The sequence below is a fragment of the Caloenas nicobarica genome, chromosome 1, assembly GCF_036013445.1.
Source record: "Caloenas nicobarica isolate bCalNic1 chromosome 1, bCalNic1.hap1, whole genome shotgun sequence".
Lineage (NCBI taxonomy): Eukaryota > Metazoa > Chordata > Aves > Columbiformes > Columbidae > Caloenas > Caloenas nicobarica.
In genome coordinates this window covers 113,681,015-113,705,972 of record NC_088245.1, presented here as the reverse complement: position 1 = coordinate 113,705,972, position 24,958 = coordinate 113,681,015, and the positions used below count along the sequence as shown (strand labels likewise).

Below are 24,958 nucleotides of genomic sequence, written 5' to 3'. Positions count from 1 at the left end.
GATGCAGAAAAGCCATGATGAGGTGGCGTGTGAACCTTCGGTGAGCTGTTTTTCCCAATGTCTCCCAAAAGTAAGAGCCCTATGCACAGATGAGTGCTGCTGGCCTCCCTGAGCACAAGTGAGGGTCGGAGTTCTGCTGAGCTCCCCTCACTTTCTGTTTCTTCTGGCATGGCTGAACTGGGAAGACTTGGAGGGTTTTTTTGGCCTATTTTCCTGTGTAAATTGAGCTTATGAGATTTAATTGTCTGTCTTCAGTCTATCTGTCTTTCATAGCATGGTCTGTAATGATGTTTTTTAATTCACAGTTCAGTTTTAATGAAATTGGAAGCAGAGGTAGAGCTTCCCAAGTAATTAAGTTCCTACAAGCCTTAGAATATGAGCAGCTGGGTAGGACAGGACTCAGTGCTGGCATTGAGAGAGAGAACAAGCAGAGGTCAAAAGTTAAACGTTTCCTTGAGTAGCAACCCACGAGCTAAGAAGTGAATGAATCTTGGTCCACAGACTATCACGTACTTATTCTGTCTTGCCTAGTGAGAGAGAGGGAAGAGCTGGAGCTGTTGTAGTGGGGGGAATGGGAGATGTAGAGGACGAGGAGAGCAAAAAACTGAAAAACTGCATTAGGTCCATTCCTAGAGGGTGACTTGGGTTGTGCTTGGGGTTTTTTTTTGTGATTTTGTTTTGTTTTCTTGTGTTTCTTTTTGTTTGTTTGTTTTCTTTCCTGCCTTCCCTATGGCAGTTTAGTGTAGATGAGAGAGTCTGCAAGACAGGTGGACAGTTCTATAGATCACACAATTCTAATTGTTATGAGGTGTCTCATGCAGACACTTGTTCTGTGCATAGGGCAGTTTTTGGTAAGTCATGGTGGAGCTCCTCCCTGAGGAGCTAAAGAGTGGAGGAGGGTCCTTAATGTTACTATAGTGATAAGATCTATTCCTTACCCTTCAAATCTTGCATGAAAGTGAAACACTAACATTTTGAATACAAGCTGAAAGAGAAACGTGTGGCTGTTGGCATGCATACATTGGGTTTTCAAATAAGGAAACATTATGAACTATTGCCCAGTAGACATCTGTCAGCTCTTGTTAAGAGCTATCAAACTGAACCCCCTATTTGATTATTCTATTCTATGCTCAGAAAAATTGTTCATAGTGGTGGATTCTCGAAGGCATGCATACTCAATCCTGTAGCTATTAGTGATTCTGCAGAAGAACAGAAATAGAGAAGTACAATTTGTATCTAAACAAATATTTCGCTATTTTGTGTTAAGGTTAGAATTCCACGGCCAGCCTTCTGCAGAAGCTATACAATGTATACTGTGTATTAGGTATGAAGTTTTATGGTGGATTGAAGAAAAATACTTTATTTCTGATAAAAATTACTGTGAAGCAGAACTATGTGCAGCTAGAGGAAAGACTTGATCAGAATTATTCAGGGAACCGTAAATACTTAATTCTGCCCAAAGTGTTTGTGGAATGTACTAAGTACAGTTTTATCTATTCTCATTTTTAAGCAACAAAATCAGTTTTGAAGGCTGCAAAGTGGCAGCTTAAGTTGTTTTTCCTGTTTCCTAGTGATTTATTAAATTATTGGCAATATTTAGTTTTGTCTGACTTCTTAGATGGGATTTCAGTGATTTATTGACTGACTTTGAGAGATGAGGTAGATCTTTTGCCCTTCAGCTAGAAATCAATATATTAATTTTGAACCAGAAGAAATTCTTCTGCCATTGATAACCATTTCCTCCTGCTGTGAGGGGTGCTGCAGTACAGAAAATAACTTTATTGGTTCTATTATAATTTTGAGTAGATCACTAGAATAGCATTACTTCTGGTGACATTTTTGTGTGTTTATTCTTATTGAATTATTTTTAGTATGAATACAAAATAAGTAGACAAAATCATTTGTATATATGTACTCATTTTAAAATTCATGTTAGGAGAAACTGTTATATTATAGTACAAGATAGGACTCTTTTGTAATAAAACTTAATTTTCACTTGGATTTTTTTAAGGGTTGAACTGAAGGCTTCTATATGTCATAGCTCTTTGATGGGACGTAATGTGCTTTTGTCACCTTATGATAATAAAACATAGTAATTTAAACCATCTAGGATCATGTTGTAACTAAAAAAAATGAATTACTTATTTGAAAAGTAAGTATTTATTTAAAGCAAAATGAAATATGCTGATTGAAAATAAGGCCCAGCATAGAAATTCAGTATGAAATTTAAGTGTACAAATTTTTGTACAAAACCAAGGAAACTCCACAAAATTCCCTGAATAAAACCAGTCTTTCTTTGTAAAACACAGTGGTTTTCCTGTGTGCAGCACCATGCAGATAAAATAAGAAAGTAGTGGTCAATAATATCTTTTTCTTATCACAACACTGTTACAAACTGTATTCATGCTTTATTAAAATAATCGAGTATTAATATACTGTTGGTATATTGCTTTTATTCTCAGACAATACCACAGACAGTGAGTGGATGTCATCAAAACGAGCAATAAATAGCAGTGGTTTAATTCTGCCTTGTCTTTCCTAAACTGCTTGTGACTATGCTTAAATATTACAGTTTTAGGAACTCTGAAGTTAGCAGACATTATACATTATCCCTAGAAAGTGAAAGGAGGATGATTTTTAGTTAATTTTGTGTGTGTCTTTCCCATGCAAGGTTATGTGATACAAGTACACATCTTTTTCCCCAAAGCCACTTTGCAGGAACCTTGTTCAGAGTGTTACTGAGTGCCCTTAGCATCGCTGAACTAGGGAAGGCACACAGGTTAGACAACTTAGTTTCACACTTGTGCTTCCTATGTTTGTATGTGTCAAATCTACAGTAAACCACGATAACCTTATTAAATATTTCCTTAGAGAAAAAAGTGTAAACAAGGTCATTTTTTTGATTGGGGTTGTAACAAGTCTATGAAATAGTGACACATCTTCAGGAAGAGAAGTAATGTTTCCTGAGTTACTATTCAGGCCTGGTTTTTTGCTTCCCATCTCCCTTTCCTTAGTCTGCTCTCAACACATATTTATCTCAGATTTGATACAGCTGTTTTGATACTACCTCTGGCTGAAGAGGTGAGAAGAGTCAAACTGAGGTTAATCATCGTCCAGGGGAGTACTAAGTATCCATAAAATTTATCACAGCTGATTTGATTTTAATGAATTACTTTCTTGTTGATAAAGTGTTTAATGTATTGCTTTGTTGGGAAAAAAAAAAACCAAAAACCCACCTTTTATGTGTGTATGTGTATATATATATATATATTTACTATTTCTAAGCCTTGATGTTTAACACCCAGCCTGCTTCTCTTCACCTAGAAGATCAGGATGTCAAGATGTATGTTTTCCACTGAAAGCAAATTTTCCAATAAACATATTGATTTGTATGTTGAAAACGCACTGTTGTACTGAGAAAAATATAAGCATTAAAAATGCAATTAACATCAGTTCCTGAAAGTCTTATTTTGTTTATAATATCAACTACTTTGAAGCAAGCTGATGAATTTAGTAATCAGAAATGAAATTACGGGAATATGTAAATTGGATATCCCTTGAGTAGCAACACTGGCATGCTTAAGAAAGCATTTGAATTAATAAAAGATCAGACCCCAAATGCTATAGTTGTGCTCGGAAGAAGGAACAAGATGGATACACAGGCTAACTCTAATAGATACTGAAAAAAATAGAGAGTAGCAGAGGTAGTAAAACACCCCAGTGCTTGTCGTAGGAAGTAAAACCTGTCTCTTTTAATTAATATGACTTAATTGGGACAGAAAGCCTCTTCTCAGACAGCACCAAAAGAGCTAAAGCAGCATCTCTGAGGAATACTGAGGTGGTGGAGATACAAAATGCAAAGGAAGGACCAGCAAGATCAGAACAGAGGAAGAATAAAGATGATGCGATAGTGTCTTACAAACTGGTTGGTTTGCCGTCTGTCCGTCACCACTGACATTCTCCCACCAGTCAATATTGCTCAGAGGCTTGGGGCAAACGCTGCCTTAATGGTGACGGGAGGAGGAGGAGAAACACAAGGTGGACAATTAATTTTGGCTGCCAAAATCCTCAGATAAATTATTTGTAGGTATTTTTGAGTCTGTCCTAAGGTCAAGACAGTTGACTTTATACTATATTTTAGTGCAAAGCAGGGCAATAACTTTGTGGCTATAATCAGACTTTCTCCTTCTCTTTTTGAAAAATTAGTATTTCTGCTAGCTTGGCTTATTTTTTCTGGTTTTAACCTAACTGAAATTTCAGGCAATATTTGAGCTTTGCCTACATTATCTCATTGAACCAGGACCTGTGGTTTGTCCAGATATTGTTTTCTTGTGAGACCATGATGCAGCAATGTATAACAGGTAAATTACTAAGTGAAGCTGTACATGGTACCTCATACCATTTTACTTCCTTTGCACTCGAAGCTGTCCCTATGTAAACAGTTGCCAGCCCGAACTGACTCATCCTCTTGCTTATCACAGTAGTTCTCCCCAACTGGGAAGCCACTTTTGCAGGCTGGGCAGTTACCCAGGGTACATTTATTCCTTTATGACTTGCTACAGTTGCAGTCAAGTCAGGATGCACTGATCACCAGTCCAAGTCTTTTTGCCATTGTTTTTTCCTTATAAGTAGGCACGACATCATTAGTGGTTGGTTTTCCTATCTTATCTAGTACATGACTGATTTTTGTGCAGTTTCCATAGAATAAAGAAATATTCAGAAACATTTGTCATGCCTGTCAAAAAGCATTTTTTAATGTTAGTGATGTAGAACAAATATGTATGGATTTTCTGATTGAAAAAATGCACATACTATTTTAACTTCCTTTAAAATGAAGTGTAAAATATGTGGATGGAAACTCAGAAATTGAGAGTTATATAAACAGTCTCTCAAGTGCTGGAAAGGGGCAATATCTGCAGTAGTTTGTCTTAAAGAAAGGCTATAAATGACCAGCACCAGAGACTCAATATATATAGCTTGTTCAATATTTCCAGTGTGATGTTATTTTTTTCATAGTCAGAGGCACTGACAAATGACAATCTAGTAATTTTAAAAGAAAAGGATGATATATAACAGCTTAAATATAATGATCGAAATGCAAGCAGGTTGCTGAGGCACATGCATTTATTCTAGGGTTACCAAGTTAAAGACTAAGGGTGGGGCTTTCAAGGTATAGATTCCATAGGAAAGCAAAGAGAAATCTTCTAGTTTTTGAAACATAGCAGGTGTATGGGACATAAGTTAGGTTATGCAAGTGTATGGATATTTCTGTAAGAATCAGGAAAAGCTGTGAAGTCGTGAAAGTGTAATAAGTATCTGCTTTTAATTTAAGAAAAATCAATTTATTTAAATATGGCAGAAAAATAAAAAACTGTGTGTTCCCATTGAGTTGGAATAAAATCACGTATTTAGTTAAAAAAGTTGGCCTGATATTAAGGTAATTCCATCAGCATTACTGACGTCCTTGAAAACTTAAGGATAGGCTATGTTTGAAGAAACTAGGCCATGCTGTTATTTTTAATATACTGGGACCTATTATGTGAGTAGTTTGATTTGTGATAGCTGGAAAGTGATTGACAATGGAGGGCGCAATTTTTCTTATCATTGACATTGTTTATTCAGTTATAGCTTTGCAGTACAGGTGAAATATCAAAATGTTGTAAATATCAGAAATAGCACATTAGATATGGTATCAAATCAGGCCATGGTCCCAAGTTAGTGTAGAGGTTAATAGAAAAGTTCTTTAACAGAGCCTTGTTTTTACATTTTGGTGCTAAGTCAATATGAAAACTAATGTATTTCAGTGGCATACAGTTGTACTACAAAATCAGTGAGTTGGTTTTTCAACTTACAGTTCGATTTTATGTATTTAACCTGAAGCACTATAGTTAGAATGCTGTAGAAATTGATTTTTTTTTCAGGGAAAAAAAGTATCTTCTTTCTCCCTGCAGTATTTCTAAATCACTTCTAAAATTAAGTTAAATTAATATACCAATAAGAAGGAACTGTGTGATTTGGGTTAGAAACACAAAATAGACCTCTGGTCATTCACTTTACGGTTTAATACAGAAATTACTTTCATCACAATTTTGTGTCGCATTAGAAAAGGAAGTGAAATGCAAATTTAAAGGAATATGGCCCATTTTAACAATTATGTCTCACTGGAAATAATGGGAGAGATGGACTTTTTTGTTTATTAATCTGCTGGTGAATATCTTTATACAACCACAAGGAGTTAGGCGATTGCGAAGTGTCAGCATTTGAAAACGATACTATTTATCTAAATAGTTTTCAATAAAATGACTAAATTGCCAAGGTCAGCTCTCATCTGAACCAATAATATGTCTTTTTTCAATGCTTTTGAGGCCCAGAGAGTGCTTTGTAACTTTCTGTCCAGGCAAGGTTAAAGTAAATCAAACACAAAAGTGTAATGCACTGATTTTTGGAACACCTTTTGGGTCGGGGTAAGAGGCAGCTTTTAGAACTGCAGTTACTCAGCTGTTGCTTTCAGAAGGTTTTCAAGAGCCAATATCAAGTTATTCTAAACTCCAAGTTGGATCATTCTGAGAGGTGAGGAAATTGAGACATTGATTAATGCTTTCAAAATAGGTTCATCCCAGTGGGTATATGTGAGGGAAAATTTCAGTTTGCAAGCCTTTTCTTCCTCTTTCCTTTCTTACTTCTGTGGTTTTAAAGGTAGGAGAAACTTCCATTAGAAGAAGAGACAAATTCAGGTTAACTTATTTTCATTACAGTCAACAGGGAACCAGACAAAAGTTTCACTTGATCTTCTCATAAACCAGATTGTCACCTTGGTGAAATTGATAGTAATTAGTCCTCCCAGTCAATATTTACCTCTCAAGAGCTAATTATGAAGGAAAATCAGTAAGTATTAGTAAGAACTGGAGATGCATTTGGAGTTATAGTTGGTAACAGCACAGGCAGCAGTGAAAAGAACCTCAGATTACTGTAGCGAGCTCTCCTATGAAGACAGGCTGAAAATGGGGTAGAGTTTAATTAGATGTAAGGAAGAAATTCTTCCCCGTGAGGGTGGAGAGGTGCTGGAACAGGCTGCCCAGAGGAGCTGTGGATGCCTCATCCCTGGAAGTGTTCAAGGCCAGGCTGGATGGGACTTTGAGCAACCTGGTCTAGTGGAAGGTGTCCCTGCCCATCGCAGGGGGGTGGGAACTATTAATAGATGATCTTCCAACCTAAACCATTCTATGATTCTATAAGCTGAAGTGTGAATTTACTCGGCCATTGGAGTATAGAAGACCTCTGCTTTCTGAAGGACAGCAGGCTAGACTGAAGAATTTGTATAGGTAATATACAGGAATTTCAGACTTTATGCTTTATTTTGTGAAGAACAAATTTGCCTTTGTTTCTAGAAGGAAGAGATGCAGTCAAAGATTAAAATCTGGAAGACATTAAGACTTCTAAAGAAATCTGGGACTCTTTCTGAATAGAAGCTTCTAGCGGACTATGAGAAGTTGTGCATCTCCATTTAGTTTGTTAAAAAGTATAATTGTGGAGTTGCATTGTAACCACATTTCTCTGTGTACAGTACCAATCATCAACAGGACCTTGTGTTTTTTTAATTAAACAACATCAAAATATAGAAAAAAATAAGTAATATCCAAAGCAAGATGGAATAGTAGTTTCCTAAGGCTCTCCAATCAAGCAGTTTGCATGCTAAATCAAGCAAAATTTTTGGTTTTTATAAACTACTATATAAGCTGATGCTTACACAACAAATAATTCTATTAACAATTTTAGTCAAATAAGGTGAGAATGAAATGTCCTTGTTGTTTTACAATATTTATTTCTTACTCATAAAACAGATTTGCAGCACTTTTCTTTTCCTTTGGTTTCTTTGCATGGTTGGTGTACAAACCCAGTAGAACCGAAAAAATGATCCCACTTCTTCTCTATAGCTAGAATCTGCCCAGAGCCTACTGTCAACTCTTTCAAATGCTGCTCTTTTCACAGACTTGATAAAAATATTCAAACAAAGATAATTCCTATAGTTTATGCTAAGAAGAAAACATTTATCTTTAAATTATTGTCAACGCCTTAGCAAGCATTGCCTCCAATTTTTTACTTTTTTTTCACCTCTTGCATCTCTATCAGCTACCCCGAGATTCCATAATTCATACTATAATAATAACACAATAACAAACGTAATGCACACATAATAATGAAGATTGCACAGTTGCTTATAGCAAAACAACATAGGAAACAACATCTACTTTTTGTTGATAGTTTTAATCCCCAGAAAGTGCCCATAATGTGTCTTCAGATTAAATCAATGTGATTTAACTGTCTGGAAAATTAATTTCTTCCTTGTTTCTAATAGAATCTTGAACAGAGGTACATACTTTTAATGGGCAAATTCATTCTGGGAACCAAATGCTAGCAAATTGTATTTGGGATAGTTTTCTACCAAATGTTTTCACAGTACTCTGATTTATATTGCTGCATCTGGTTAGGCACTCTTATGTGAACCTTATGCTTTTAAACAATTTGAGGCAGCAGAGAGATTTATGCAAATGACTGAATAATAGTACATTAATGTCAAATTCAAGACTGCAGATTTCTAAAGTTGGTGCATGATATATTTACATGAATTTAGGATCTGTAGCTTACCCTAAATTAAGGAAAGGCAATACAGTATTTTTTTTCTTAAAACATTTTGTGCCAGCTAGTGCCTCTGACAGAAATTAGCTTGTTTGTGGTGCTTCTTCATGTTGCTACAGGGCTTTTCCATAACAATAAATTATTGTTAAGCATGTTTGTCTGCTACGATAGAAAGAAGAAAATGCTGGTAAGATTGCTCATAGAACAGTTTCTGATTAAGTTTAACAGTAAAATGCTATTTCATTCAATGACGTGGAAATGAGATTGTAGGAAGAATTGCATCACGTATGTACAAATTAACTAAGAAATAATAAATAAAGGCAAAGAAATGATGCCATTTTGGTACCCACTTAGGTAAGTGGGTAAGAACTCTGAATGTTTAAAATACATAATACAGGAAAAGCAATCAAACTGGTTTACTCCAAGTTGTCATCCACTCAAATATTTTTTTTTACTATTTTAATTATTACCAGGAATCTGTCTGAACCAATAATATTGTTGTTGTTTTACCTGGTCAGTTGTCACAAGCATTGTGAATGGCATGAGGAAAAAAACGTGGCAGCTTGGCATGTGATGGTGTAAGGAATTTTGCTTGATGCTGGTTGGTAAATTTTTTAATCAATCATAAAAGTTACTTCTCTTTGTCTACAAAAAGTTTAATCATAGTTTCTCAGGACAAAAATAACAAAGTATAACAAACTCTTCTTGATATTGATGATGGTAGATTAAGCAAATGTGTAGTATCATTGCGACAAAATAGATACTGAACTGTGAATAAGTGTACACTGTGTGTGTGTGTGGGGAAACAGCACAAAAAACTCCTGATGCTTCAAATAAAAAATCTATAAAACTAAAGGACTTTTTATAATTACATATTATTTATACAGTAGATAAAATTGTTTGATGTAGGATTGGATTTGATGAGATAACTTTTTGACAGTTTTATTTGTTCGTGGTGAAATAAGGCTACTGGCAGCTGTCTAAACCAAGAAAAAGGCACAGTCAGGACTTTAAAAAGAGAATGCAATGTCAGTGAGGAGCATATTGTTCACTTTCATTTTGTTAGGTAAAATACTGTGATTGTTTCAACAGGGGTATGTTGCTGCATTTCAAATGCATGTGTTACAAGATGATTCACAAAGAATCAGCCTGGTCCACACAAAGTACAGGCATTTTTAGGTATCCAAAACTATTATCTACTGGATCTTGATCCATAAAAATGTCTCTAAAGTCCATGTCCAGTGTTTCTAAAACTGTGTAGAAATTTGTGCAGTGTAACTCTTAGATGTCATTTAACTGAACATCATTGTGTGTCCTGTTAATAACCTGACTTAAAGACATGCACTGATCATGCATATTCAGGAGAAAGTTTCTTTGGCTCCTTGAATGATACAGTTTCTTGAAACTATGGAAAGAACATTAAAAGAAAAAGAGTGGGACAACTGTTTTTGCGGTTTTTAATCTGAGAGAATTTCTAAACTTTACTTTGATGTGTCATTCCCTGCTTATTCATGCTTGGCTATTACAAGAAAGAAAAATTAAAGTGATTGCTATCTATATTGTAATCTGCTTTTCTTAGTAGCTAAAAATACAACATGGTGAAAACACAAAGTACATGGACATATCTGCTATCCACTCAAAATTGTGATTAGCTTGGTGTGTAGGAATATGATGAGGTCTTGTCTTTTCTGAGTTGTTTTATTTTTAATAGTATATAAACATCCCATTTTTAAATAAGTTTGTTTGCTAACTGTGTTCGCAAAGTGATTAGAAACTGTATAATTGCAAGTACAAGTATCTTGGCCTAAGGAAGCTGTGAATCCAAAGGGCAAAGTGCCCTTTCACTTTGCCGTTTTTGTGCAAAGGAGTGAAATGTCAAGTCAGACTACAAGAAGCAGATTCAATGCCAGCATTCCTTCTGTGGGGGACAATGTCATCAGGTTCAATGTCAGCGTAAGGCTGTGGGGGACAACCCCTTGCAGGCTCCCAGCACCTTGCCCTCATGCAGGTGTGTGGCCAGGATAGAGGGGGAATGAACAGGGAACTATAGCTGTCGACAAGTTGTAGGTACTGAATGTAAGTAGTGAAAAGACTGTGGTTCATAGCTCTGGGATGAGTGCGTGAAAACATGACTTTTAGCAAAATAGTTAAAAACACTTCTGTCCACTTTTAACAAAACTACTTAAAAAAAAACCTAAATGGGTTCATGGATTGCTGTGCTTTGTGTAGTACCCAGTAGCAAGAATAACTTGCTTTTTCTTGGGTCGTGGAATCTAGACAAACTTCATCAGCATGTTGTTTCAGTTTTATCATGTGAAGAGTGTAAAATGTATAGAGCACTTGGGAAAAAAAAAAAAAATCTCAAATTGAGATCTTTGTGGTGATCTGAAATCCAGATGGCTAGAGTCCTTTCATGATCTCATGGAAGTTAACACTTCTCCTTCCTACACATGCTGCACAAGGTTCCCATTTTGGCAATAGGGGTTTTAAGTTCAAAGACCATCTCTGTCACTGAGCTAGCTATTTCCTCTTTTTACTTTGTAAGTGACGCCTATTGTACCATGGAAAAATCAGAAAATTCCCTTGGTTAATTTTACATCATTTGAAGTAAGTGCAGAAATCATGTAATAGTTACTTTTTTGTGTGCTTTTATGCCAGAGGAGGGAGAAAAACTAATTTAAGATACTGTGAATGCAGCAAAAGGGCTCAGGAAGAGTATTTAAAGAGGCTTTTAATTAGCATTTTACTTTCTAATAATATACTGACTGGTGATTATTTGCCGTTTAGAAAGGCTGATGCAAAGATAACGTCTAATTTCTACAAATTTTAATTCTGGACATTTTGGAGTTCAAGGAGTAGAATTTCCCTTCTTTCATTGCCTTGATCTCCTATTCCATAAGTAGAGGGGTTTTTTTGAGTTATTGTTTTGTGTAAGTGGTATGGATATTAAGTTCATACAGGTACATGCGATAGCACATTTTTTTCAGATGACTCACTGGAAATAAACCACTTATTGTGATATTTTTTCCTCAGACTGGACATCTTATTGTTATGATTTACCAGTGTAATTCTCCCTATTGCATAATGCAAAGGCTCTTGCACTAAAATCAATGTGAAATACAATGAATGAGCACAAAAACCAAAATATTAATTTTAAGCTGGGCATTACCAAAACTGAGGTGTGTATTGGAAAGACCAATGACTTTTCTGCCTCACAATAATAGAGAATATTTGCATTTAGGCAAACTGCTTGTCCATAACTGCTATTTACTCCTAATAGAGAATTGTGTACCTCAAAATAACAGCCAAAGTTTGGACCAGGTATTATTGTATTAATGTGCATCATACAAAGACAAGAAAATCTGATACCTCAAAGAGGCTTTTTTGGGTCTTTTCTGGGTCTTAGAAGGTCTTGTAGTTTCTGCTACAATAGTATCTTAAAATCTTACACATTCCACAGGCAAAGTAAAGTGTGCTGGGACACTTTGGGCCAGCGGGTTGCTTGATGCAACATGACTGGGTGGTTGTAGCTTGCTAGGATCCAGCAGAAAAAAGTTTTCTCATCTTGTAAAAACATAGTAAAACAGTCTGCAGATTATTACAATGTTATGCTCATCATAGCTGCTCTCTTATTCTGAAACTATGGGATGTGAAAATAGTTTGGAAAAACAAAATCAAAACAGAATAACAGTTTTTACTGAGAGGTACCAAAGACACGAATAATTTTGGGGGAGTTCTCTTCTATAATAACCTCAAAGAGACTGTAAGAAAACAAAACAGAAAGTATAATAAGAATAAGCTTAGTCTTGACAGTACAAACCTCTGCCTTGGCTATGACCCCTGTCCAGGACTGTGGGGAAATGCCACAGCAGCGAGCTGACCTTGACCTCTGTGTCCCCAGTTGTGCTGCTGTTGGTGTTCAAAATGTTGGTCTAAAATTTGTACAGAAGTTGGGATAGGACATGCACCTGACTTTCTGCACTTCCACGAATTAGTAACTGGCAACCGAGGTATGGTCATATTAAAACAAGTTAACTTCAAGTGTAGTTCAGTTTGTGAAATTTCGGTCGTAATCTCGTGCCTGAAGATCTAATGGACATGATATATTAAAAATGCATGAATAGTAGTCATGTTCATCTTTTACATTCCTGAAAGCTGTGTCCTGCCCATTTTAACCAGTTCATGGATAAATTTAGTGTTTGTATGCAGACTTACTAACTTGCTTGTTTAGAAAGAGAAGACAAGCATATAATGTTGTTCCAGAGTATGATATGCTAAAATATTTTATTTCTTCCTGAAAAGGTAGATTTAGCATTTTGCTTGAAAGCTCTTGTGTGTAGATAGGATTCTGACACACTTCCTGAGATTATGAAACCTATCGTAAGTATGAATTGTTGAAGTTATTTCAGTTTCTGCTTATTTTAATGGTAAACTGTTGAAAATTATTTTCCACTTCCCTGCTTGTACATTCTGAGGAATTCAAGGAAAAAATTACTCATGCTGTACTGATGATTAAAAATATGAAAAGGTTGATTTCCTTATTTATAAGTATGAACTTTCTTAAGCAGGCATACAGTATTAAAATCTAAGCTACAGATTCAGAACTGTGTTATTTTAAACACAGTGTAAGGTAGCAACAGGTATGATAGTTTTTCATTATAAAAGATGTAGAAAATATATTTTAATGCATTTAGTAAAACTTAGAAAATGGCCCATCTTGGTTATCTTTTGGTAGTTTTATATTTTGCTGTGTAAGTAGAAACAACGTAAGTAATGCTTTTCCTTAGAAGTGTAGGTTCCCTCTTCCATGTGCCCCAATACTTCCCCGCCTGCCAAAAAAACAAACAAACCCCAAACCAAACCAAAAAAACCCCCCACACATAAAAAAGAAAACAAAAACCACACACAAAAAGCCATGAGGGAATGGATTATCAGGCTTCACACAACTGGAGTCAAATGTGTTCTTAATGGAGTCAAGAGAAGTACTTCAAAGAGTCTTTGCTTTCTTGATATTGCTTATTTGTGTTTATGGCTAATAGGAACTCCAAACACTGTGCACTGTAAATTTTACAGTGCTTCATAGGCTATTAAATAAATGTGGTTTGTATCTTTGGGGGTAGAGGAGTAAATTTGTTACAAGTTTTTCTTAGTAATTGATCTGCAGAATATTACTGTAATAATCTCTAGCAGACAAGAATGGAGGGGGAAGAAGACAACTGCAGAGATGCACTGGAAGGTACTTGTTACAAAAACATGAAATGTGTCTTTCTGTCTACTTGGCTTTGTATTTTTCATTTGGAATTCAGAGGAGAGCAAAAGCTTTCACCTCTTTCCATCTGGCCAGTATGTGATGAAGGGTTTCGTTTCATGCTTGACATTTTTGTGAATACGTGTATGCATTTGGTATTTTTCAGGAGCTTCAGGATGGCATTGGGCGACAGCAAACTGTTCTCAAAACATTGAATATAACTGGTGAAGAGATTATTGAGCAGTCATCAACAGCAGATGCTAAGGTGCTGAAGGAACAACTGGAAAGTTTGAATACCCGGTGGCAGGAGATCTGCAGACAGTTGGTAGAGAAAAAAAAGAGGTAGGTTAAAAAAGAGCAAAAATATTGTGAAATTATTATTGGTTATTTTAGATTTGCTTCTGACATTCAGTGGAGCTCTCAACTTCTGGCATTTTCATATTCATAACAAATTATCAGTAATAAAATTTCATATCCATGATATTTTTTTAATTCTTTTTTCCACTTATTCCTGTCAGTGACCATCACTCCCTTCCATATTCCACACTTTCATAATTCCACTTCTAATGTTAAAAAACAAACAAACAAAACCCTAAACCCAACAAAACACAAACAAACAAAAAAGCATACATGATTGCTGGATGAAAAGTAGAACAGAATGGAGCTTCATTTATGGAATTTACAGTCTTTTTAACATCTTTCTATTTGATAGTATGTAATTAAAATATCTCTCTCTGTAGTACTAATAATACCTTAGCTAATTGATACATTTAATCCTAATCTAATGCACTTTTTATCATTACTGCCATTAATATCTGCATTTCATAGGTTAATTTAATGTTATTTAAAATCACTTGTGGATCAATTTGTTTTTCTCCTGTAGTCACAGGAAGCTAGAGTACTTGAGTTGCAGATAATATGACAATGGTTTGTGTTACAGGTTATACTAGATTTATAAAGGCATATATTCTTAACTCAGATGCTAGGCTGAAATTGACATGACATTCTGCTTTAAAATACAGTCTCTGGCAAAGCTTTCTTCACACATGTTTTTTTAAAAATCAGAATATTCCTTATTGAGGTATGCTAGATATTTGCTAGGAGAACTAGTAATGTGCAGCACTTTTATTATTTCTGATGTGTCATTTATCTTTGTTTTCAGTTCTGAGACAAAAGCTGTGAAAACGTTTGCCTGAGTACTAAGGGAGTGTCCTGAAAGCTTATTATTGAGTTTAATAATGATTAAAGTTTCTCTTGGAACATGTTAAAAGAAAAAGACGCAATAAGTAGCCTATAACTGTCAGAAGCTACAGTGATGCTTTAAATATTTTTCTGCTGTATTTCCAGGTGTTGATGGTTATGCTGCTTGTTACACAAGGGAGTCCTTGGCCTTTATTTATCACACTAAATGCTGTTCTTCTGTACAATGGAAACCCATCTGTGTTTCCAAGCCTTAACTTTTTACGTAAGTGCTAACACTTACAAAACAATAACACATCATTTTAATAGCCCTGTAAGCTGCTGCAGGAAGCATAGAAGAAAGAGATTGATGGTTGAGCTTTGTCTGAGAACATGAAAGATGTTCCAGTTCTAGTTAAGATTGGTATTGTACTTTCCTTCATTTAACAATAGAAATGTGTATCTGAATGCTGTTTTGGCTCAAAGGTGATGCTAACAGTATATGGAATTTCTTGGCACATCCTGTATTTTAAGGAAGTCTAGCATCTGTTAAATGGGAGTAATACAGTAATGTTCCCTATAAGATGCATCTTTGTTAAATACTTGCATATGCCTTCTTCCTTTTGGTCTGTTTGGCTTGTTGACTGGTTAGTTTGTTTGCTTCTGGAATGACAGCTTGAGTAATTTTGAGGACAATGATTGCAGAGACCTAGTGAACTCTTCATGAATAAATGCATTGCTGTAGAAGGAATACAGATAGCATTGTTTTAAACTTATATAAATGCTTTTGATGTACTGTAGTGAGATCCATGCACATCAGGATGGAGGAGTTTGCACTTCTATTTGTTGCCCAGTCTCCCTGGCTGTGTCAGAGACAGGGAACGCTTTTTGCTCCGATATCTTGGAAACAGATCCTACCCTTATTGTAGGTGATGCCTCCCAGTACATGCTTTTTCTTTTCCTCTCTCATCTTTTCACTCTTACAGATTGGATTTGTAAAGAAAAGAAGCCTAGATGAGAGGAATATGTGGTGTGTTCTAGCTAGGTCTCAATTATTGATGATCCTAGGCATGAAAAGACTGTAGGCTTATCTGCTGTGCAGTCTTCATATAGCCTTGGTGTCATGGGATTTTCATCTCTCTTATGCTTTGACCTCTTTCAGTTGTTCATGAGATATTCTAATCTGGTTTGGGATACAGTCAAGTTCTTGTTTTTTAGAACCTGAAACCCATGTCACCCAATGTACCTTAATTTTTCGTTAAGAACAAAGCTTGGGGCAAACAAGAAAAGTTGAAGTGACCTCTACTTGCTTCTCCTGTATGCTATCAGTTCTTCCTCACTCAGATTCTCACCTATATGTGTGTCTCAGAGTATGTTTGTATAAGAGTGATTCTCATGAGACCACTATTGCATAGATACCATCGAGCCAGCTTGACTGCCACTGGCAGTTGCAGTAAAATGGTGCTCAGCTAAGTCATGTCAAGAAATATGTACCTGAACTCAATCTGCATTATCATATCTGGGTTTTGAACAGGAGCTATGCCAGATATCTGAACACAAACTTCAATATCTCTTTGGCTGTACCACTGCCTCAGTCTATACATCCTGGTCTTCTATATCTTGCTCTGTATTGGTTTGGGGGGTTTTGCTTTTTGTTTTTGTGGGGGGCTTTTTTGTTAGTTTTTTGATTGGGTTTTTTTGTTAGTTTGTTTGTTTTGGGGTTGCTTGTTTGTTTGTTTGTTTTTCTGTCCAAGACGTCACTGCTAGCAGTCCAAAAGAGCAAATATATTCATGGCATTGTCCATTGTATAGATTGTTTTCCAAACCAACTCTTGAGCCGATGTGCTTGTATTTTTGGATCACTTAAATATCAATAGTCCTTTAATATTTATCTTTCCTAAAAAGTAAAATTTTCACAGTTAAAAGAAATGTATGATTATGAGGGTGATTCTGAGTTTTTTGTTCAATTTTGAGAATGAGAAAACAGAACCATATTTTAAAACCATAATGCAAAAAGATGGTGTTGAAGGGAGAGCAAACTGGGTGTAAGACATTTTCATTTCATTAAATTTAATTTGAAGAAAAAATATATTAACACTTAGAATCTCCTACAAATCAGAACACTTGTAATTTTTTAAAAAAATTAATTCTATTTTAAAAAATTAGAATTTTATGTTTTATTCTTTGTAGTCAATACGTTGCACTCTGCTTTGAAATCTGATTCTCAGCAGTTCAGACAGAATACTAGTGATCAATTAAAATTTTGTTTTCTATTTGATTTTATTGGCTCAGCAGATCTCAAGATAAAGGAAGCAGTAAGAAATTAGCAATCGAATGGGTTCCAGACATGAAATCTTACAGTGATTTCTAATTCAAGTGTCATGTTGCTAAGCATTATTTAAATAGCAAGGAAACTTTAGATGCTGTTTATTTTGCTGTTGCTTACCAGGATGAAATAACTTGATTTTTAATAATCCTGCACAGTTTACAGATGGAGCATAAGCCATTTCGGACATATTTCTCAAGCCAAATTCAAACATACTCATCAGGTGGGCAATGGTGGGGCAGATTACAGAAGTAACAGAAACTACAACATATTTTTGTAAGGTGCATGAATGTGAGAATTTAGTTGGAAACAGAGGTGTATAGTGACATTTCCAAGAATGCCCATGACATTAAGCTGTCTCAGGTACTCAAATGCTGAGCTAATCATAGGAAACTAAAAATGGGTGGATAGGCAACAAGTGGCAGATGATATTCATTGTAGATAAATGTGACACAATGAGTATTTCAAAAAAACAGGCTATATCATGCTCACATGATGCTGAGCTTGCAAGTGGCAGTTACAACTCAAGAAATCGATCCTGGAATTATTACTGACAGTGTTTGCAGGCTCAGTATGGAGAGGCAGCTGAAATAGCCATAAAATTTTGGGCAGCATTGTCACGTCCTGCGCAGAGGTATGAGTGGAGGGAGAGGTGACTCAGGTTCGTGGGTCCACTTGGAAGACAATATACACAGTACTTAAGATCTGTAAACGAACAGCGCTTATTTTGCAGCTTGGCCCAATTGGCAAATGATTTAGTGGCAGAAGGATTTGTGTTATTGTAGGTTCAATTGGTAAACATAAAAAAGTTTGTGGCACATGTGGGGCTGTGAGCCTTAAGTTACTATATTAATTATAAAAAGGAAAGCAAAAGAATAGAGGTATAGCAAAGAAAAGAGAGAGAGAGAGAAAGATTTCACCATCCCTATGGTTTTGCTTTATGTATGATGGGGTTCGTAGTCTCGGATCCAGCGATAAGCTGTGTCCTCCGGTGTCTTGTTCAGTTCATGAGGTGAGACTGGTGGGTGGAGTGGTCCTAAGGATGGTGGGTGGATACCCCCAGTGCTTGCACATGGTGGGCCTTCATAGTCCTCTGGATTGCCTGCTTGCTTTGCTTCTACTAATTTATTCTGTGTGAGAACATATTACTGTCACTGCATTGATAAGGAACACTGTAAATTCAGAATATTTCCTGTAACCATCAAGAACCCTATGGTTGGTTGACTTGAAAAGAGAAGATGATACATGATATAACTTTGAGAGTTTCAACATATTAATCCAGTTTTCCTAAATAATTCAGAATATACATTAAAATACCTGCATAAGAACTGTAAAACCGATCATACCCATGAAATTCTAGAAATAACTGAAACTGATCGTAAGCTCGCTAGACACTAATATTAATCATAGTGGTAGGTTGAGAGATCTATTGAATGAGAATTATCATGACCATAAAAGGACAATTTAAATAAAAACAGGCAAGAAAACAGAACAAAACAATTTGAGGAACCTGTACTGCTCTTCAGTAAAAAAGAAGCTGTTTTTTGAGTTTTAAAAGGTCAAATGCTGATCCTGGGCAAAGCACAGACTTAATATTGGCTTTGAATCTCCTTTCTTTGGTACTGAAGATCAAGAGGTTATGCTTGAGTTATGTTTGTGTAGGATGTTATCTTTCATTTGCCTTTATCAAAGAGTTTCAAAGCTGTAGAAGTTTTGAATTCAGTGTTTAATGTTTCTGTATCTTGCAGTTTAATCCATCCAGCTAAGAATTAGGTGAGAATGTAATTTGAGCGCATGCAGTCATTTTACCTTACTGCAAACTTTGGAATAAACCAGGCAGTTGAATAAAGTGAAACTTGATTGAAAGCCTGATACACTGATAGTTGGCAGATTGGGAATTTAATTGAGTTTTCGTTAGCATTTTGCTGCAAGTGGCATGTTTTAGAGAAGTCTGAGTTTGTACTCTGGAACAGTGTTACCCAAACAGAAAGGGAGACCTTGGAGTCTAGGGCAAGTCACACTGGCCCCTTGAATAAATGCTACTAACCCCAGACAAAAAAGGGGGAAAAAACCTTTTTCTTCCTCTTCATACACCAGCAATCATTTTGAATACAAAGTTTTCTCAACTGCACCATCAGAAGATCTGTGTCTTTTTGTCCCTGAGGTGCATCAGGCCATATTATGCTGTGCATGTCTGTGCTGAGTTGTGCCTCTGGGAGACTTGAATTTTGGAGGACTTAAGGAGGCGGTGGCTTCTCATCAGGGCACTTGCTTGCACTGGGGTGCCCAGCTGGTGACAGCCCCAGGGCTGTGGCTGCAGTGTGGTGCTGCAAGTTGCCTCCTGCTGCTGGAACACATGGGCCAGGCAGAGCCAGTCAAGGGATCGTAATCAGGAGGAGAAGCAACATCTCACATAGGAGCTTGATAAGGTGAAGGCTCATAAATGAGGTTGTCGACAGACTTGTAACAGTGGTGCTGGCTGGCCTTTATATTTTCCATCTTTGTTAAAAATTTCTTGTGTAATTTTTGAAAACAGATGCCCAGGAATTAGATTCCTTCACTGTTTCAGAAGTAATAAGTTTGGGGTTTTTTTTATTCATCACAATCTGACATTTGTTAAAATTGGGTTCTGTTGAATGGAAGAGAATTTTTCATTATTTTAGCTGCAAACACATCTGCACTTTTAATGAGCTTGAACCTGCAGACTGACTGTTCAGTTCTCTACTCAAGCGAGTTTGAAGTAATTATGGAAAGAATGACAGAACAAAAGCTGTTTACCAGAATAATTTCAAATACTTTTCTGAATTAAAAAAAGCAGCTTTCTGTTCTAAATAAAAAATGGCTATAAATTAAATATATTTTAAAATATTTTTCATACCTTGCCTTCATTGATGTATTATTTTTTTGCCTTAATACTCTAGCTACCAGTGATTGTTTTCCTTCACCTGAACATTCAGTGTTTTGAAGGCTGTGTTTAGCCTCCCATTGCAATTTAAAAACTGGTTTAGGTTGAAGAGATTTTATGAAAGTTAATTAAGTCAATATATTTTTTTCTTTCCAGCATAAAATTAGTTACATATTGAATTTTCTGATTTTTTTGGGGGGGGGACTGTTCAGATACCTTACAGTAAATTGATAGAAAATAATCACTCTAGCATAAATTTGCACTGTGTTTCCAGGTAGTGCAGCTAAACTTCTCACTGCTTAGTATTTACCTCTGACTTTTCTAAAGTTTCTGCAGTAATTTTCATTTCAGTTATTTTACTTAAAGTTCCCTACCCAAATGAAACATATCTGCACATTCTTTAGAGAAAGAAAGGTCATCATCTCTTAGTAAATATTTTCTCTAAATTGTCAGGTTACTATTTTTGTGGCTTCTGAAATTCTCAGTAACAGCTACTAAATGCACTAATTCCTAATCTTAGAAATAACCATAAATACAGAATCAACAGCTGAATGTTAAAAACATTAAAAGTACCAAAATATTATTGGAAGTGCAAGTGGGAATATGAGTCACAAGCGCAGATCTGTCCTACGCCTGTGATTGCATATTTTCTGTCTCTGACACCTCCCAAATAAGTCCAACATCACTTGTGTGCAGTTACAAACTGTAAACATCTGATGTGTTTCACAAACTATTTACGGGTTGCTATGGTATTGGTATCACATTGTTGACTATGGAGAAAATACATGGGCTGCAATATGCATTTAATATGGTTTCTAGAAACTGTAAATGAAAATATAAGCATACTTGAAATGGGCCAAGAATCATTATGTAACAGTTAACCATTATAATTAAGGATTCATGACAGTAAAAAAAAAATCCATCCAGGGTATTTTGTGGACTACTATAAGAATTTGTTATGAACTCAGTTCAATACTGTTAGGAAAACTAATCCCTGATCTACAAAATACAATACATACGAAATGCTATTAGGAAGAATAATTCTTTTGATTAATTTAATTTACCGCTTGATGTTAAATACTGAATATGAATACATTCACTTTGAGAAGTATAATGTCTCTACAATTCATATAAAAGGCTGTGCAGTCAGCATAGTTGACCAAGGGGCCTTGTGAATTTAGAAACGCAAATAGAACACTGCCATGTTTTAATACGGAAAACAAAAAGTAAAATGCCTGAGAATAGGAGTCATGTAGAAGACCAAAACTTACTATGCATATGAGATTCTGTACTTCTCTGCTATAGTTCGAGAGTTTTTCATCAAGCAAGATGGGTTACATTTCAGGGTTAATGAATTAAACCATTTGCAGACAGAGAAGCAGTTTAAAAGCTCTTTGAGAACTTAGGCTGGTTCAAAAGGACAAGACAGTAGCACATAACAGTGTGAAGATCAGTGCTGGAGATGGATCTGCTTGGCTTCATAGGACCAGATGCTGAAATGACATCTTACTCCTCAGTCACCTGCCTGTCCAGCGAGATGTACTCCCAACTGCTTTCTCAAGAGCTGTTCTGGCCACATCTGAGGCAACTGGTCATGCTCATGCTCCTTATTCCAGTTTGTTTAGGCTCAAATGTGGAAGCCTGTACTCCCTTAAGAACAATTTACTGTTAATTTGTAATTGCCACCATGAATTTAAATGCGTAGAAATTACATATATCTGTTGTTCCAAATGTAATTATGGTGATAGAAATCAGGTTGTTCAAAAGGTGCAATCAGTCATCAAGTTAAAACTTTTCATTTGATTAACTGGTTCAGGTAATATAGAGAGTGCTTTATTTTAGCGGCTTGCATAATATGATACTTGTCATGCAGGGTGTTATTTATAACAGAAGCAATGTTCTAGCAGGCCAAGAACAAATTGTAAAGTAAATTATGAAGTGCACCTGTAGCTCCCGTTAATTGCGGTGGACCTTTTAATTACTATACTACATTCAGTTCCTGACTAGGATTAGGAAGTAGGTCTTTATGGAACTTTTTTTTTTTAATCTGAATTCTGAAATTCCTCTGTGCACATATAACTATATCTCTATCATCCCTATCTCTATATCTCTATCTCTATTACATTTCTAAAAGAATTCCTGGAAATTCTTAGGTTAAAAACATCCCACAGTGCTCAGATAATAAAACTCAGTTCTACTGATCAACATTTAAATTAATCATCAAAGTAAAAATCTTTCCTTCATGACTAGGAAAAGTTTTAAATGTTTTCAGGGTTGCAGTTGAATTCATAAGGGTGATAAAACTGACAGTGTGCTTAAGATGAAAAACGAATGTTGCCAATTGCTCTCTCTGCTAGGAGATGAGAAATCCTTTTGATTTCTCATTCAAAATACTATACATCTCAATAATTTTGCTCTCAGGTGCATTGAGTTGAACACTGCCTTTTCTGTGCCAGAATTAACATATTTAAAGTATCTTTCTCAGGTTTATCCTTAGGGCACCATCACATAATGCTTCCACTGAGCTATGCACTTTACAAATTAGTTGAAATGACAGAAAACCAAAAGAAGTAAAGATGCTGCTGAGAGCTTCAGTTCTGGGGAATCTCCTCAGTTTGAGGGACAGAGGTTTTATCGTGTGGTTCATGATGTAGCACTGGATGACTGATTCCCAGATTCCCAGACTTCCATGTAATTGGGACAGAGGGGGACCCTCCCTCAGAAAGATTTGAAGCTGTGCTTCTGCTTTTAAGATGACAGGGAACTAGTTTTTCTTCATTTCTATAGTTGCAGTTCTACAGATCTCAGCATAGATTAGGATCTGCCTCAGTTTCACAAATATAAATGTTTTGATTAGCTGCTTTTAGATAACCTATTTTGTCTTAAGGAGAACATTTGACATCTAAAGTACATATACATGTTCTCAGGGGAGAACACTATATAAATGTAATCCTGTAAAGTTGGTTCTTCTCTGCATATCCTAAATGACCAAAATGGGTAAGTCTGTATGCATCACCAAGGTCCAGAATTTCTGGGTGTGTAACAGTGCTCCATAAGCGATTCAGAGCTGTAGTACATAAACACAAGAAATATTGGAGTTCAGCAGCATCAGGGCTTTTCATTGATATGGGTTGCATTTCCAGAAATCCTTGACAAACAACAATTTCTGAAAACAGTCATGTAGGTTTCCATGAGAAAATTTAAGACACCAGGAAAGCAGGGCTGTCAATTGGCTTATTTTTCTATTTATGGTGTTTGTTTTTCATGTATTTGTATACATGTAAGTATGAGTTTTCTATTTTTGGAAAGACAGGAGTGGGGTCAGCAGAACTGCTGCCTTGGACTTCTGAAGGGCAGACTTCTATCTATTTAGGAGGCTGGTTGGCAGTCCCTTGGGAAGCAGTGCTGAAAGACAAAGGAGTCCAGGAAGGCTGGTCTCTCTTCAAGAAGGTAATCTCAGAGACGAAGAAGCAGGCTGTCCCTGTGTACTAAAAGACAAGCCAGCAGGGAAGAAGGCTGACCTGGCTGAACAGACAGCTTCAGCTGGAACCCAGGAAAAAAAGCAGAGATTATGACCTTCGGAAGAAGGTGCAGGATACTCAGGAGGTCTACAAGGATGCTGTGAAGTTTTGCAGGGAGGAAATTAGAAGGGCCAAAGCCTAACAGGAGCTGAAACTGGCTGCTGCCATAAAAGGCAACAAAAAATGTTTCTATAGATACATGAGCAACAAAAGGAGGGCTAAGGAGTATCTCCACCCTCTGGCGGATGCGGGGGACAACATAGTGACAGAGGATGAGGGAAAGGCTGAGGTACTAAATGCCTTCTTTGCCTCAGTCTTTCATAGTAATACTAGTTGTGCTCCAGGTACCCAGCCCCCTGAGCCAGAAGACAGGTAGCAAAATGAAGCCCAAATAACCCAAGGGGAAATGGCTGGTGACCTACTATACCACTTAGACACACATAAGTCTGTGGGCTCAGATGTGATCTACCCAAGGGTTCTGAGGAAGCTGGCAGAGGTGCTCACCAAGCCACTTTCAATTATTTATCAGCAGTCCTGGCTAACTGGGAAGGTCCCAGTTGACTGGAAGTTAGCAAAAGTGACATTCATCTACAAGAAGGGCCAGAAGGAGCATCCAGGGAACTACAGGCCTGCCAGTCTGACCTCAGTGCTGGGGGAGGTCATGGAACAGATCATCCTAAGTGCCATCACGTGGCACGTACAGCACAACTAGGTGATCAGGCCCAGTCAGCATGGGTTTATGAAAGGCAGGTCCTGCTTGACTAACCTGATCTCCTATGACAAGGTGACCCGCTTAGTGGATGAGGAAAATGCTGTGGATGACGTCTAATTAGAATTTAGTAAAGCCTTTGACACTGTTTCCGCCAGCCATCTCCTGGAGAAACTGGTTGCTTGTGGCTTGGATGGGATTACTCTTTGCTGGGTAAAAAACTGACTAGATGGCCAAGCTCAAAGGGCTGTGGTGAATGGAGTCAAATCCAGCTGGTGGACATGCACAAGTGGTGTTCCCCAGGGTTCAGTATTGGCACCAGCTCTGTTTAATCTCTTTGTCAATGATCTGTATGAGGGGATTGAGTGCACCCTCAATAAGTTTGCAGGTGACACCAAGTGTCGGCTTATGGACCTAATTTTTTGAACATGCA

At 36.6% G+C, this 24,958-nt stretch overlaps 1 protein-coding gene across 11 annotated transcripts in view; it reads left to right on the top strand.

The window, feature by feature from the left end:
* Positions 1–24,958, top strand: part of DMD (dystrophin) — a 1,281,342-nt gene that overhangs the window by 832,504 nt on the left and 423,880 nt on the right. For all 11 annotated transcript variants that reach the window (XM_065627016.1, XM_065627025.1, XM_065626998.1 and 8 more), the window contains one exon: positions 14,052–14,227. In XM_065627016.1, the coding sequence (XP_065483088.1) occupies positions 14,052–14,227 (176 nt within the window). The remainder of the gene's footprint in view (positions 1–14,051; positions 14,228–24,958) is intronic.